At 48.0% G+C, this 16379-nt stretch overlaps 1 protein-coding gene across 1 annotated transcript in view; it reads left to right on the forward strand.

Moving 5' to 3' along the window:
• The first annotated feature begins 376 nt into the window (after positions 1 to 376).
• LOC11175563 (uncharacterized protein DDB_G0271670) overlaps positions 377 to 16379 on the forward strand; it is a 59639-nt gene continuing 43636 nt past the window's right edge. Inside the window, exons 1-2 of the mRNA XM_061647634.1 lie at positions 377 to 987; positions 10481 to 11942. Coding sequence (XP_061503618.1) covers positions 10869 to 11942 — 1074 coding nt within the window. The 5' untranslated portion in view covers positions 377 to 987; positions 10481 to 10868. The remainder of the gene's footprint in view (positions 988 to 10480; positions 11943 to 16379) is intronic.

Genomic DNA, 16379 nt, shown 5'->3' on the forward strand with positions numbered 1-16379 from the left:
GGCGGCTTCAACCGTTAGACCACTTTCCCGCTCTCGCAATGATTATTCCAAGATCCGATGCCTCTGTAGCCTTCCCACCAGCTCCTCAACCCCTTCCCCCCCACCCTCCACAGCGGTTGGAGAAAGAGCGCCAGTATTAGCGCCATCCTCGCCAGCAAACCTCATCATCGTGATCACCGTCATGATCGTCATCGACGGCATCATCGGCTGCAGCGCGCAAGCATAACGGGGAGCGCAGCGCTGGAACCCCGGGAAAGGACGGTGCTGGAACCGCGTACCGAGCGAAACCCTGGACGGTGGACCGCGTACCTACCGGGCTTTCAGTTTTCCAGCTGTCGTTGGCCAGAGTGCACGTGCGCGCGCCGTTACCGTTCCGACTGCTTTTCTACCGTCAATCTTGGCAACACTCCTCCCCGGGTACACTTGGGAAAAGCGGGCTGTTTTTCTTGCGTAGCAGTTTGTCGCGACGGAAAGTTGAACGATCGCTGGATCGTTTGTGTGGCAGTGCATCGTTCGGCAGTGTATGGTTTGGATTTGCACGTTTGGACGTATGGATTAGGAATATTTGTAGTGTCGTTTATGAACCTTGTTTGGTGCAGTGAAAACATTAAAGTAAAATATCTCGGTGGATATAACCTACTCAAAGGCGGAAGCGGAGAAGCGTGCTCAATCGAAAAGATTATAACCGTGTAACACTTTGGATCGTTTACCAACTGCCCTGTGTTTGCGTGTTAATTTTTTAAACTGTGCGTTTCCAATCTTACTGACGAGTGATTACACCTGAAGCAAGAACGTAGTAGTTACTCACCGTGTGTTGAAAGCGTGCGTTGCGTTTTGATCAGTGCTTGCTAAAGAGAATAACAAATTGGTTTGAAAGCTTATTATAAATCCAGTGATCAACTAACAGCAGAAATCCTACCAAACCAATTCTGTGCAATTTGGTAGAACGATTGAAAATCCTCAACTCTGTTTACTAAACTAAACAAGGTAGGTTTGAGGCAGTGCGCTAATTACAAAACATATTGCTAGTCAATCGGTGGAGAAGAACGATCAAAGAAAAGATTAATAAGCGACGAACCCCCTTTTTCGAATGTATTGCCCCTTTTGTTCTTCACTCTTATCAAAGCGACCGTCGACAGCCGAGAGTTATCAATGCGCAGAATCTTAATTAATCACTGCACGGTGTGGTTGGTTCGTTACAATTCTTGCGTGCAACGCTAAATGCACTTATAAAAATCAATTGCACGCGCGCGTAAGCTATGTTCGCCACGATAGTCCGACAGCTTCGAACACGACGTGTACATGATCCCGATAACAGAACAATTACAATTATTAATTAAACCTTCTCATCCGCGCCCATTGTGGAGTTATGAATTATCGTAATAAAAAATCGACCCATCTTGCTCAGCTAACCGGCACTCATGTTCACGTTAAGGTTACATTTAGAGTCTGCGTTGCTGAGAAACCAGTGAAAAGGGGAAGCAACCACCAATAAATTTGTCCCTGCAATGGATTTATTGGCTTTTATGTGTTCTATTTTCCACATGGCTTTAAGTTTTACTACCCTCACAACCTCCATCCTTCGACATTATCTACCAATGGTTGGGTGGTAATAAACGATCACGCCGCGATCACTGCACGGAGATACCGTGTACACGCGATCGTTATAATTGTTTCATTTTTATTCGCCTATCGTAATGACCCAATAAAAGTAAAGAGCATCTCTCAAGCATCAACACACATCCTTGGTTCTTGACGGGGCGAACGAACGAGTGAACGAGTAGTAGTAGTATTGGTAAATGCAATTTCCGACCGCACATGCAAAACAACACCAAATTACCTAAAGCTTACTGTACACCCCCATTACCTGCTGCTGCTGCTGCTGCTAGCCTAGTCGAATGCATAAATTAATGCGCTCAGATCAAACTGAGACTGTCCTGCCGGTTGTGGCCACATGTTACAACGGCAGACAGAAGCGATCGATGCAAAGCAAACGCCTCGCCTCGGAGGGTGCTTCGAGCAGAGATCTATTTTGCCTCATTTCCCTACCACGTCCGAGTGCGCGCTAGCGTGCATGCTACGCTTTTGTGCCTTCCACCTAGAATCAAAGGTGCGCAGGCAGCGAAGAACGGTGAAGCCTGCTACAATTTGCTTACTCTTTTACCGCCCTCCGCTTCGTTTGTCCTGCTGTGGCTGGGGCTACTTGGATGAGGCTGCGCTTTTCTTCATCCCATTATTCAGCCGCTACTACACCACGATACGATCGAACCAGATTCAATCGGTGTGGCTCATTTTATGTAATGCGGCAGAAAATTGACTTCTTTCAATCGGGTTGGGAGCGCTTTCCCGAACGGTGACAATGCGAGCAAATTGTTCCCAATGTGTCGGAATCCGATACGGCAGACGAGACGATGAATGAAACTGTTGGACAGATTTAAAGAGGAAGACCAAATGAGCCACCAACCCGGAGGGTGTAGCCGAATCGACGATTTATATGATGAGTATTTTATTGTTTATTTTCGAGGATGGGGTGATTCGCAGCCAAATCCTCTCTGTTTCAATTTACATATGTGCCAAACAGTAATCGATTAAAAACAGCTCACTATAAAAAACCAACCACTCCACATAAAACTTTACAATCTTGTGGACTATATCGTCAAGCGATCGCATGCTCATGGATGCTAAGTTTAAAACAATTATAAAACCAAACGACCCACAACCATAATAGCACTTTCACTCGCACAAAAATTGGAGAACCACATTGAGTGATAAAACCGAGTGGTATAATGGTGCATAATTTATGTTGGCAAGCCAAACATACAGCATCTTTGAGTTTACGGACAGCGGAAGGAGCTGTTAATAGATGCTGTACCATCCACGTTTTTTCTTTCTTTTGACCACGCGCTTAAGCTTTCACCACATTTCGGAAGCTGTGAATTGTTTTGAATCGTTTCAAGCACCGCCAGTAAAGCCGTGTGAGTGGGCGGGAGGGTTAGAGAGCCCATCATGCGTCCCCTGGCGTATGTAAAACTGTTTGCCATATTGCCATAAAAACGGATCATAAATTTGTTGTGACCAATTCCGTGGCCAGTTTCCCGTGGCCAGTTCTTTCCGCTAGCTGCGCCATTACGGACCCAATGGAAAAGCGCCCCAAAAGTGACTCCCCGAAGCGCTGAAAGAGCGTTCAGTTCTTTTACGGGGTTTAAAATCGCTCCAAAATACCAGCAACCACCAGATGGATTGTGTTTCCGTACAACTTTGTACAAGTTATATCTGCAAAGCTGAAACCCTCTCCTTCTGAGCTGTTTTCCCATAACCCAAACGAAATAAGGCCCCGATCAGATTCGCTCGGTTTACGAGCCTATTAATGGTGCCGCAAAAAAACGGATCCCGCCGTGTGCGGTCTGTTCGGTTGTTTGCATATTCCAATTCATTAATGGACTGGGCCAGACTGAACTGGATGTCAAGTTTAAAAAGGTACCAGCGAACGAGGCTAATCCAAAGTTGCAAAACGGATCGAATTAACGAATTCAATAATAAAAACCAAACAGCAACGCTGCTGTAAAAGCTGGCATGCCGCCAACCGGACAATATTGGAATTGTCCTCGATTTCGCGTAAACAAAAAAAAACAAGCTTACAGCAGGCAAGAGGGAAAGCGAAACCCTCCCGGCAGTGGATGGGGCCGTGTGAGAAAAAGCCATTACCCAAACCGAAGTACTTTCCGCAGCATAAATGCACTTCCTTTCCCTGCGCGCCGCACCAACAGCAGGCATATCGATCAATCTTCGATCTTTGAGCTTTCCGCGATCGCGATCGCGGGCTGGTTTCCTTTCGGCTTTGGTGTGTGCTGTACGGTTTTGCTGTGTTCCGGTTTTCCGGCACAGCCACCCGTTTCTAAACTGACACCAATTGTTTTCGGATTGCTTTGGTAACCGAACTGACATCTGTGCCCGATGCTTTGAGCGGGCGGTCTTCTGTGGTGTGTGCTCGATCAAGCGGAAGATACAAAAAACAGATGACCGAATTATAAGCTCATCGAACAACTGACATTCCGGATGGTACATTCGAACACCTCTGCGATCGCTTTACTTTCGTCGCTTGCGTCAGAGGGTGAGGCTGGGGCGATGATTTCATTTACTTTGCCGCACGATTAGGAGTCGGTCGAGCAAATAAAAGCGGGGCGGGCGATAGAGAGGGGAAAAATGTATGACCACAACATACGACGCTGTACGAAACTGATTGTTCGAAACGTCAATGAGTTTTTGCCATTGTGCCACATATTTCCGCCTGGCCTTTGCCATTTGTTTGGACAGAGAATTATGGCAAAAGGTGTTACAGACGAGCCAGTCACGGTAAGAGCATTAACTAAAGGAGAAAAAAAAATACAAATAGTGTTAGATCGTTTTCTCCAAAGCTTCACAAAAGCTACAAAAAGAAAAAAACACGACGGTGCACACAATTCTGCACATTAAAAAAAGGGGGAATCGAGAAAAAAGTGACCCAAAAAATGGTGCCAAAAAATAAAAACGATCTCACCCCACCCCCACTATTAGCAAGCGGAAAGAACTTCCCTTCGGTTACGGTTCGGTACGGAATTTCGTCAATATTTGCCACCCGTACCCGCAACGCTTCTCACTTTATTCCGCTCCACTCCGCGGTGAAAGCTGCTGCAACGGGACACACTGACGCTGACAAATTCTTCACGTCCCGGTGTGTATCGAGGGTAAATCGAGATCAGAGGCCCGCCCAGGCCCAGGGGATGATCGGTTGGCGACCGCAAAAAACGAGCACGAGAACATATTTTGCTATTTATGTTACACAAATGATGAGGAGCGCCGCGCAAACATCGGCCCCCCTCGAAAGGTGTCAAATTTTATGCAAACAAACAACAGTTAGCTTAAACGATCTCTCAAAATGAGCGTTCGCAAAAATTGGGATTTGATTGCCTGCCAGTGTTGCCGGTGTTCGGGGCTAATCAAATGGCCGCCTTTTAAAATGTTAAACAATTTAACGGCACAAACACCATTTGGCGCTTGTGCGGGCACACGCGTTGTATGAATAATGTATCCACCTAATGGTGGGCTTATCTCTCGCACCGGAGAGCGTTGCCTTTATCTTCCCCTCCCATGCTGGACAGAACGTGGCAATAATTAGGCGAAGAGGCAAAGGAAAACAGTACTATCCCTGCGATACATTCATCATGTGCCACGCGCTGCTCGGTTACAAACGTTAGTAACTGTTTGCCGAACGGTCAGGATGAAACTTTAATGACTGTGTTAAAGCTTATGGTAACACTTCCACACTGCCACTGGTTGCCGATTGCTCCACCATCCATGATGGAGTAGTTTAATTAGCCGCTCACAACCACCGAAAAGACAACCCTTCCATAAATCAGTTCACAGTCTCGCACGTGAGTGAGTTTGGGCGGTAGCCTAAATTGTGCTGAAATTAAAATGCATAAAAATAATGAGCTCTCGTAGTAGTGTTTTTATCACGTTTCTGCTCGTGCACACTGCAATCACGCACCCGTACACCATTCCGGAGCAGTATTCCGTCTCACGATCCGTGGTGCAACGAGTGTCTCGTTTTCATGGGATTTAATAAAACGCACAAACATACCACTCTTCCCTACAAAAAAAAAGTCAAACAAAACGCTCCACCAAAACGAGATTCTTGACATCTTAATGTTTACCCTTTTCAACCACTCGGACTACGGGTGTTTTGTTTGCTTTTCCATCATCAACTGCCCGTTAGAGATACATGTTCCCTTTCATTTATACATCTAAACGCATTTTGGATTACAACCGTACCGAGGGCGAGGGGTTGGCACGGCTGCCAAGGTAGCCCACTTCCTGCAACGGAAGAAAGACAAGTTTTTGTTCGTAAAACAATCTGTCGACTGAGACCGCGAGCGCAGCTTGGTGCAGCTCTTGAACTGGAATGATGTTGAGGGTGATAGTGACAGACACGATAAAGCGATAAATGCCGCACAGTCACTATTTTTCGGCGCTGACAGTTGAATTCATTAGCATAACGCAGAGGGATTGTTTTCACCCTGTGCGCGTAAGATAAGCCCCAGAAGCAATCGCTTGAGTGTGGAATGGAACAAAAATGTTCGAGTTGCAGGAGTTATATTTGTTAGTGGAAATGCTCATGATATCTCCAATCGAATTATTGATATAGACATCAAACACTGAAATTCCACATTTTTTTGTTGACCTACAATCCAATTTCTAATCCAAATTTAAGATTGTTAAAGTAGACAACAACTCTTTCGCGCAAGAGTTTCAGGAGCTGGGTTGCGCAGGAGATGTCACACGAAATGTCACCTAGCTTGAGCTTACAATTATTACAATACCTTTTCTACCGTTTCATGCGCAACTCGACGAACGCTTTATGGCTTTATGATTTATGCAAGCTTCCATCCGCTTCTAATCCCAACAACCCCATGGAAACTCAAAACAAAAATTCCCAGTTTCTCCCCAACCACTGGAGGAAGGTTGAACTTTCAGTTTTGTGTGTGTGTGTGTGCCTGTGCTGGTGTACCCGCCTGTTGTTTTCTTACACTCCGAATTATGACGAGGCGAACGAACCACCCACTGCCACGGCTGTAATCATGATCATCTCATGATCGTAAAATTCATCTCACCGAATTCACCGGATCTCGCACCGCACTGCTGATAGCTGGTGGGCTTGCCGATCCCGCCGGCCGGGAATGTGTGGAAAAGGGGGCACACGAACGGTTGTAAGCCATACCGCAGCCATTTGAGGGAGGTGGGAGAACAGCCAGCAAGTCTCCCCAGACACACACACACATACTCGAGGGGTGTGTTGTGGCTGGTGCTGCACGGAAAGAGGAGAAAAATCCAATTTTCCCATCCCCAGAAACAGAAACCGAAGCCAGCCAAATGCCAGCCATGGCCCGCAACCATAGGCGCTAACTGCGAAACTACGTTGGAATCGGGCTTTGAAAATCTTGCGCACGGTACGAACCCAAGCCAGGCGGCAGGAAGGAAGAGCGCAAACTGCGATCTAATTGCACTACACCCTCGCAATTGACCGTGAGGTTTTTTTCCACAGTTTTGTTTCTGAAGGAGAGCCTTGCAGCCCCGAAACGGCCGAGAGATCGCAGTTCTGGCGCTGAACAATTTTTACCATCGCTGCTTATCACTGCATTGTTTTGTGTTTTTGCCTTCTTTCTGCACTTTTCTGCAAAAGGCCATCGACATTTGTGTCTTTTTCCCGATCGTTTGTGTATCACTAATACTGCAAGCGTCACACATAGCAGCTTTCCACAAGCGTTAGCACAAAGCACTGACACGCAGAATAAAGTTGTAAACATACACTATATATCACCATAAATTTAATTCCCATTAACCTCCCCATAACCATTCATCCATTCTCACCCTTTCTGGTACGGCGTGCAAGAACGCGTCGGGCGCTAACGAGAAGCTAAAACTAGCCAGCCTCAACACAACCGACTGTTTCTAACCACCCAGCCCCGAGGGCCCCAACCATAATCACCAATCGATTACGGAACGCAATCAATGGCTGTGAGCCGGGCGCCTATTTCCCGGTCCCGCTTTCGGTTCGATTCCCACTACGAAAGAATCCAAATTTACGAGCTCAATCTGAATCGAAATGGGGAAAGGAAATGCACCCGCACGCACACAAGCACGTATATTTTACGCTCACCGCCTTTTGACACCTGATTCCATTCGAGAAAAGTTGTGTTTCTGCCTCCTGCCAACAGCGGCTGCGAAGGAAACGTGTTAGACTGGATGTGAAAATTCTTGCCTCAATTTGTTTGAACGTGTTTGCTGCCGACACCTTCTCCGGGCGGGACGAGTTAGAAATGAGAAATGCCCTTTATAGTACGATCACCTGTCGTACGGTTAACAGTGGGCTGTTTTATTTCCACCTATCGATTGGATTTTGATTTTTTTTTAACTCCAAACCTGACGACCTTCCCTCTATCGATTTCAAATAGGAGCCGTGCAGACGCCACTGCTGGAGGCTGCGCACAGGAGTGGTCATAAATTTAATGCCTCTGCTACTGCTGCGCTATCTATGCTCTACGCTCGGGAAGATATGCTCGTAAAACTGCGTGCGAGTAGTCCATAAAACTGTCCGTAGCGTTGTAACACTGAACCGTGTCGGGTCGGATCCAATTTCCGTACTCATCAACAAGCGGCTGCTTGACCTAGGTTTGGGATCGGGGCCCGTTCGCTTCTCTTAGAGCCGTACCTCACTCGAGCAGGTGCAATGGGTGCTGCAAATAGCTTGCCAGACCTGTTGAAGATGTGATTTATTACGCCGCGTTTTCGGTACAGCAAAGGTAACTGCACTTGAAGATGCCTAGAGAACGGAAATGTAGGTCAAAAGTAACTTTCTCCACTTCGAGAAGATACGGGAAATATGAATAGGCGAATATTTGGATACCCATTCGGTTGGTGCATGAGTTATGTTGCGTTCTAGAAAATGCAGCTGCATGAAATCTGCATGCTTCACGATCTTTTTACTGAACATAATATTAAAACTCAAACCTTCACATCTGTTGGAGCAAAAAGCAAAAAAGAAGGAGGAAAAATAATCCACCTACCGCGGTCTAATTAATTACCAGAAGGTAACCCTTACTTCCCGCAGTAATTACACATTTCGGGCCTCTTGGGTAGGTGGGTTAACCCTGCGAACCCAATTTCTCGCTAATTAAAATGTCTGCAACGTGTGAAAATGGGGCGTTCTCCTGGTTGACCTACCGACCGATCTGTCGATCGTGTGATCTACAATTTTGAGGGTTTCACAATTGAGAAACGTAACATGAACTTTGCTTCTCTCTTTTTTTTTTGTTTTCATTTCGGTATTCGCTGGTGGGACGTAATTAAAGCATTGAAAACTCACCCACCGCCGTACGAATGTGAATCGAAACCGTGCCCCGCCGCTGGTGAAACGAACAGTACACGGAAGGTGTATCTATTTGATGTGCAACCTTCCCGCAAGGTTACCACAAAAAAGGGAACAGAGTCTTCCCTAATAAGGCCAACGCACTGAGGCATTGCGTTTGATGAACAAATAAAAAAACAAAACATCAAATGTGGTGAGAGTTCAGACAAAAAAATTATCTTTTGAGAAAGAAGCAGAGGCACGCGACAATTGACAGGGCTTAAAGGGGAGGTCTTTGCGTTTGCTCTGCTCCTACCAGCCGTAGCTGTATTGAAGCTGCTGGCGCCTTCGTACCGGTACAATTGCGCCTTACTACGATCAATTCGTTCCCTCAGCCAACCGGATCCAAAGCAAATATGCAAACGCGTGCCTACGGATCGGGAACGACAGCAAAAAAAAGGGCGTAAAAGAAGGAAAAAATCAAACCCCAACTGCCGCCAGCATGACAAGTCAATTAAGCAACTAGAGTACGCAAATGGATCTCGATCTCGGAATGGCGCGGTTCCACCACGGCCACCACTTGCAAAACCCGATCGCTCTCTGTGCGACTTGCACGCACAAATGGGAAGATCGCACCGGTGCTATGACGCTTCAGGCCCTTGGGCCTGGGTGGGATCCGGCGTGCGGAAGTAACGATTCGGTTTGGATGTGTTACTTACATGCGCGACGAAAGCGCACGGGGATCGGATCGTAATCAGCCTCCGGTTTGACCTGAAAATTGTGTGACAGATCCCGATCTAGGTCGCTGTCGTCGATCGAGCCTTGGTTCCAGTTCGTGCTGGTTTGAAAATGTCACCCACCGACCATTGAGTGTTGGCAATTTTCCATCGCCTTGTGGTTTGCTTTTTAAAATACAGCTTGGAGAAGAAAGCCCGATAAAAGCTTGCCGTAGAGAGGGGTTCTGCAGAGAATTAAGATATCAACGTATTAACAGTTCTTGAAACATTAGAACCTCCAAACGACATTGGTATCTTGATGTTCTGCAAATAAATTGTCTATTTTCTTCAATCATCACCAACCCCCAAACGAACATGATCATACAACAAAACAACGCACATTAAGCGCACAATAAGATATATCTCTCTCCCTCAAACACTACCACAATCGCCCAAATTAAAACATAATCCTCCCTCATTTCAAAGTGCCTCGCCAAGCTAACCATTTTTGACTCATTATCTTATCGTAATGGCATCGATAAACGATGCGTTTTGACTAGTGCCCGAAAGCCATCCCCTCCTTCAGATTGATGGATACCAAAGAGTCTCGATAAGAAAGGGGTCGCCTGTAGTAATAATAAAAAAACTGCCCCTTTATCCTAAAGCATCTGTCTATCAGCTGTCTGTTTCTCGTCGTTTTACCTCTGTTCTGTCCGTCTTTTTTCTTTGCCTAGCCAAGCTGCGCCTAATCTTTTCACGATCCACAAAATGTACAAAAAAGCGTTTCTCATCGTCATCATCATCATCATCATAATTTTTAACAGCAAAGACTAACCTATAATTTTGTTCTCTATTTACCTTTCCCACTTTCTCGTTGCAGAACTTGCAGCCATTTTCCCGAGCCGGTGGACTATTTGTCTTGGAAAAGTGCTTCCTTCGTCCGATCTCGGAACGATCTGTCGCTCTCTGGAAGGGGGAGGCCTGTAAAAACCCGATTCAAGATACCGGCTCCAGCATTATTATTCCTCCCGCCCAACCAACGTGAAACAATGTGGAACTGTTGAGACCGGCCTAAAGTGTCTAAGCGTCACCTTTCAACCTCCGTTCCCTTTCGTTTTTGTGCTGCAAAACTGCACCCCATAAAAGACGCCCCCTGCCGTGGTTCGTGCGACCCCCTGTGTGGCGAATATAATTACCGACTCGTGAAAAGTGTCACTCCGGGTTGCGCATCGCCCATCCGAGCATCCGATTCCGCATCCAGGTGCAAAATGGTGACCTGTCAAAAGTGGTTGGTGCTGGCGGTAAGCTTGCAGCTGCTAGCGCTGGGAACGTGGGCGATACCATCGCCCGCCAGCTCGAAGCGGACGGAGGAAGCGGCACCAGCGGCCACCGTGCAGCTGGATTCGGACACCGGGGACGATCGTGAGCTGAAGAGCGACGACGACGGGTACGACTTTCTGTCGATCGATCAGCTCTTCCTCAACAACCCGCAGTACCGGCAGCTGATCAGCGATCTGCAGGCCCACACGTTCGGTAGCAACTGGCGCCGAAAGCGTGATGTTGCCGAAAACGAACTGCCGGAAGCGTTTCGCAGCGACGAATCGCTAAGTTCGCCCCGCGCCTCAACCGTACCCTCGACGACGACGACAACGACGACGACGACTACAACGACGGCAAAGTACACGACGAGCGCGGCTGTTGCTTCCAGCACGGCAAACGAACCGCTCGTGACCGATGTCGGCTCCAACCGGGACATGGCAGCAGCTTCATCCACCGCTTCCGAAATGCCGAAAGCGGCCGCCCTCACAAGCACACCGGCAAAATCCAAGGAATCGCCCAAGGAGGCAACAAAACCGTCCACGGCCAGTTCGACCGCGGGAACTAGCACCACTGCAGGCACCACCACCACCACCACCACCGCAGCATCCTCCTCCGTCACGTCAACGTCCGTGCGGGGAAGCTCGACCGTTGCTACCAGCGCCTCATACGGTTCGTCCGGTTCCACGGAGGCTCCCGTCGCCCGCAATGCCACGCTGGAAATGACGACGGCGGCAGCCCCGATCCGTGCCAGCACTCCGCGACGTCTGTCGCACAAAAACAGCTCGAACAAAAACAAGAACAAGCTTACGGCCGCCATGGCTGCGGCTGCCCAGGCCAACAAACCGACGGGCAGCTCGGGCGGCCCCGGACCGAGCACGGTCAACGTGAACAAGGTCAGTGTCAGCAGCAACGCGGTGGCAAGCAGCAGCAATCAGCTGCCCCAGCAGACCCCACCAGCTGTAACGATTCCGGCAACGGAAAATGGTACCGCGTCCGGACCGGCCGGCAACAATAAAGATAAGGTAAGTTTTGGAGGGGATGAGATGAGAAGGCAGCTTTCGGAAAAGATTGTTTCTAACATTGTATCACCAATCACCGGAAAGCACTCGGTGTGGCGATTACTAAACGCTAAGCGGCTCGCCAAACCGTTGCGACGCTTCGGGGTGGTCTGCAAGCATTCTGGTACAGCAGGACGGCATCCTTCTTTCGCAGAATGCGATGTAATCGGGAGGTAGATTGTAGCCTAATTTTTGAAGCGACCTAAACTAGGGTATAGCGTGATGGAGCAAAAAACTAAAACAAAACTGTTCCAGTGACCGAGTAGTGTGTGGCATCATCGTCGTTCCCGCGCTCCCGATGCGCGGTGGAAACGGTGAGCGAAGCAGCCGAAAACAAAAATCTCATCAAATGACACACCAAAGTCGATCTAGCCAACGGGACCTGCCAGTGTTGGTTCTCACGGCAATCGACGGTACGAAAAGTCGACGGTTCCGGGAAAGCGTTTTCCTCCGGTTTGTGCTACTGCCTTTACTCAGGCGGCTCCACATGTTGGAGTTTGTTTTACTGCCAGCCAAGAATTGCATAACACTGCCCTGACCGTGACCGTACGGGCTTTTTAAGCCATGATCTGGCGAACCATAAAATGATACATTTTTATTGTGCAACACCATTGCAACACTTTACGATGTATAACTCCTCCCAGATAGCTAGAACAACTTAAAGCACTTTAAGCGCCTTCCGAAGGCGGCAATAAAGCTTCTAATTAATTGCAAAACACCTCATCATTCCGGGCGGGTAAAATGTAGAACAAATCAGCAACATCGTCTCACCTACATCGCCTACCTACGAGCAAAAACCGGACGGGGAAAAGTCCATTCTCGACGCAAAAGTAGGTTGTGTACCAGTGCACTATGCCGAGGCAAATGGCTAGCATTGAATTTATGGCCCCCGCTTCATTCCCGATGAAAGTTGCACTGGGTAGGGATGGTGGGCAACATTCTTCCGCTCCGCTGTGTAGGTGCGTTTATTTTTGCAAAGCCTCTATTTAGACGAACAGCAAGCAAAAGCAGGCCCATCCGAATAGTCTGCTGCGTCTGCTGCGAGAATCAAAACACGCTGTCCAGGTCCGGCTAACTGCAAAACTCCACAGCGTTTGGGTTCCACGTACCGTATGCTTTCTACCGGCAACGGCGGTCGTACTTCGTACCTCGTTAAGCTCGCCCCATCGAACGGTTCCTTAACGGTTCATTCGGCCCCGTATGAATACGCAGCCAAAACCAACGCACACTCGACTGAGCGCTGGCAGACGGTCGGTTCTGTGTGTGGTTCTGCAGTAGGCCACGTCGGCTTTTCGACGCTTCACTGCTTGACAAAAGGATTGCCTTAGACACTGGCACCATGTTCCCGAACGCTGAATTAATCAAGTCAGCACTGCTATCTCCAAAGCTTAACAACTCCCCTGGGCGCAGAGAACAGCTCCATTACAGCGGAATATTGACCGCGAACGATCGCCGTAAGGAGGCGGCCCGCCAGCATGCGATCCGCCGCCGAAGCAATCTGCGATACGCTAATTAATCGAGCGCCTTTAAGGGCGTCCCAATGCATGTTAGGATCGGCGGACGAGATAAATCGTTCCGCTGCAGTCGGTTGAGTTGGTGCATGGACAGCAACAACACGAACAAAAAAACGAATCCACCGAACCCATCAATCGCCTTGATCTATTGCAAGCGTTATCGCACCCACCGTATCAAGGTGAGAGTGGGCTCCAGGGACGCATTAGCTTGTGACATCAACCCGTCCTGGAGAATGTCTTCCGCGTCTTGCATGCAGGTCTCTGGAGCACACGGCCACAGTGGACGGAAGTGGTTGAGCGAACCGATAATGAGCCGTAGGCGTGTCTTGGTACGTAAAGCTCGCATGCTTAACCACCAGTACCTGGCTACAAAAACGTCCGCAAAACGCCCCAGAACGTTTGTGCTCCAGTGTTCTGGGCGGTGGCAAGATTTACGAGGCGACTTTTAACTGGACGTCGCGTCACGTAATTTGTTCCCTTCGCTGTCGTCCCAACCCGTCCGCGAAAAAAGGGCGATTCTGCACCGTTAGTCTTGTGGTCAGTCCTGCTAGAGGCAATTCCTCTGCACTACAAGAAGTGGCGAAACGTGAAGAATTTGTGTCACTACGTACAGTCGGAACCGGGCAGGACGACATCGCGCGGCGAAAGCGCCTTTATGTAAAACATGCTTGACGCGTAACCGCAACCGTAGAATGATTCCCCTTGTTGTCTCTTTTATCACCACGTGTGTCTGAAAGGTTCTCAAAGAATGTTTGCTGGGCGGTTGGAAGAATGTGAACAGTTATCAGTAGCCTGCAGGCCTGGTGGGCTATAAAGCTTATGTTGATTATAAGATCGTTAGAACTATGAACGGTGCTGTTGGGATTCGTAAACAGCTTGTAGAACTAACGGATATCCTATGAGCTGTACGTTTTGCTCATCAAACGAGGTTTATTGATTAACGACCTAATCGTTATAATGGGATGGTAAGGGACTATCTACTAAACTGATTTATAATACTATAAATCAAATATTGGGAAACAGCACTAGCTAAAGAACATCGCAAGGTTTACTACGAAACAGTCAAAGAATAGAAGAATAGGTAGAAGATTTAAATGTAATAAAAATTCTAAAATTGCAATTTTCTTTGACTTTAGCAAAAGATTAACCATATATGTGAACATCAGAGGCGTTTTTGGTCAATTTCTACGCCATAATGGACACGGAAATTCGTCATAATCCCAATGGAAGAAGCTTTTAATGTAGATTGCTTCACGTTTTCGTTCATAATAGTCTTTTCTTTTCTGTTCAAGATTCACTGCAAAGAAGACTTCTAATTTAGAATACCAAAAACCCATTAGCTGTACGCTTAACTTCATTTCAACTACAAAAGATCGTTTTCCTTCACGTCTGTACATCTACTATAATGCTGTCCAGTTTTGACAATCTACCAAACTGTGCCATTATTTCCCGTCTGCCTGTCAAAACAGCCCAGGGCGTTGAAGCACAGGATTAGCGATGTGTATACCATCATTTATTAATGCTTATACTTCCACTTCTGCTTCTTCTTCTACAAACAACTCCCGGTTCTGTGCACATATCTCTTCATTCGATTCCACCTGCCTTTCTGCCAACCGACACAAATTCGCATCCAGAACATTAACGTTGCGAACCGTGAATTTTCCGTCCAATTATCTCGCCACTCGGCACGAGGGACACAGCCAGCCAAAGTGATGTGTAAACAAACGCGGATGCGCATAATCCGAGCAATCAGCTGGGGCGGGAGAGAGATGCTTTTCCACAACCCATTATTGGGTGGTATTGGCCTACACTGGATCTAGATGAAAAGACGAAACGACGGAGCTTTGGCGAAACGTTCTAGGATGTGGGGACCCCCCTTACTGCTACGGCTAGGCGATCGTAATTGACCGGGAGACTGGAACTCCCGTACGGATTGAGACAGAATGAAGAATGACCCAAACCGAAACCCGGAGATGATCACCTTCACAGCCTACGGTACCATCTAATTGGATAATGATCGTGCAGTAGCCACCGGAGAAGCCCTTGGCGGTGCTGGCACTGCTTTTGCAGCAGCAGCTGCTGCTGCTGCTGAAAGAATCACGTTAGATCCACAATCACAAGGTCTCAGAGGTCTGGGCGATGGTTTGGTGCCATTTGTTCGGCAGTTCAGCACCCGACAGCCAGTCAGATAGCAACGTACACTGCTTTTCTTCTTTGCATTTGGTGTGCGATAGCTCGAAATTAAGCCATTCCCTCTTCGCTTTGTCCGCTCCCGGGATATACCGGAGTTTCGAATTAAATTTAATTAAACAAAATTGGATGATCTAATCAAACGTGTACGGTCGCATCAGGCCCGTACGAACTGTGCCGTGGCTAGCGGGCCGCCAGCAGTTAATCAACGTCCAATACCGTGCAGTCCCGAGATTCCGATGCGTACGATGATGTTGATCTAACCAACCGGAACACGGAGCGAGACGAACGCTCTTATGCGCTCATCAACGCAACCTCTTGTGGGCTTCTAATAATCGCGGACAAGGCAAGAAAGCACGTGGTAAGTAGGGAAGAGCAAGCAACTGGCCACCTTAACCAGCCTTTGGCTGCGCTGATATCGATCAGTATGGGAGTACGGTTAGTCGATTGAATTGACAGTTCACGCTCGCTTTGGCGTCTCGTTTCCGGCTGTAACCGTGGACGGGCCCGTCCACTTCCAGCTTCCAAGCAAAACGTTCAACAAATTCTCTACATTTGTGCATGATGCCACTGCTCTTCCCGCGATCGCCAGTTCCGGCCAGCGCAAACGATGACAACTGGAACGCTGGCACCGTTTCGGTAGCGTACCGTCACACACACACACAACGGTCCCCCTCCTTGGATGATACTTTTTTCG

Source organism: Anopheles gambiae, chromosome 2 (genome assembly GCF_943734735.2).
Source record: "Anopheles gambiae chromosome 2, idAnoGambNW_F1_1, whole genome shotgun sequence".
Classification (NCBI taxonomy): Eukaryota; Metazoa; Arthropoda; class Insecta; order Diptera; family Culicidae; genus Anopheles; species Anopheles gambiae.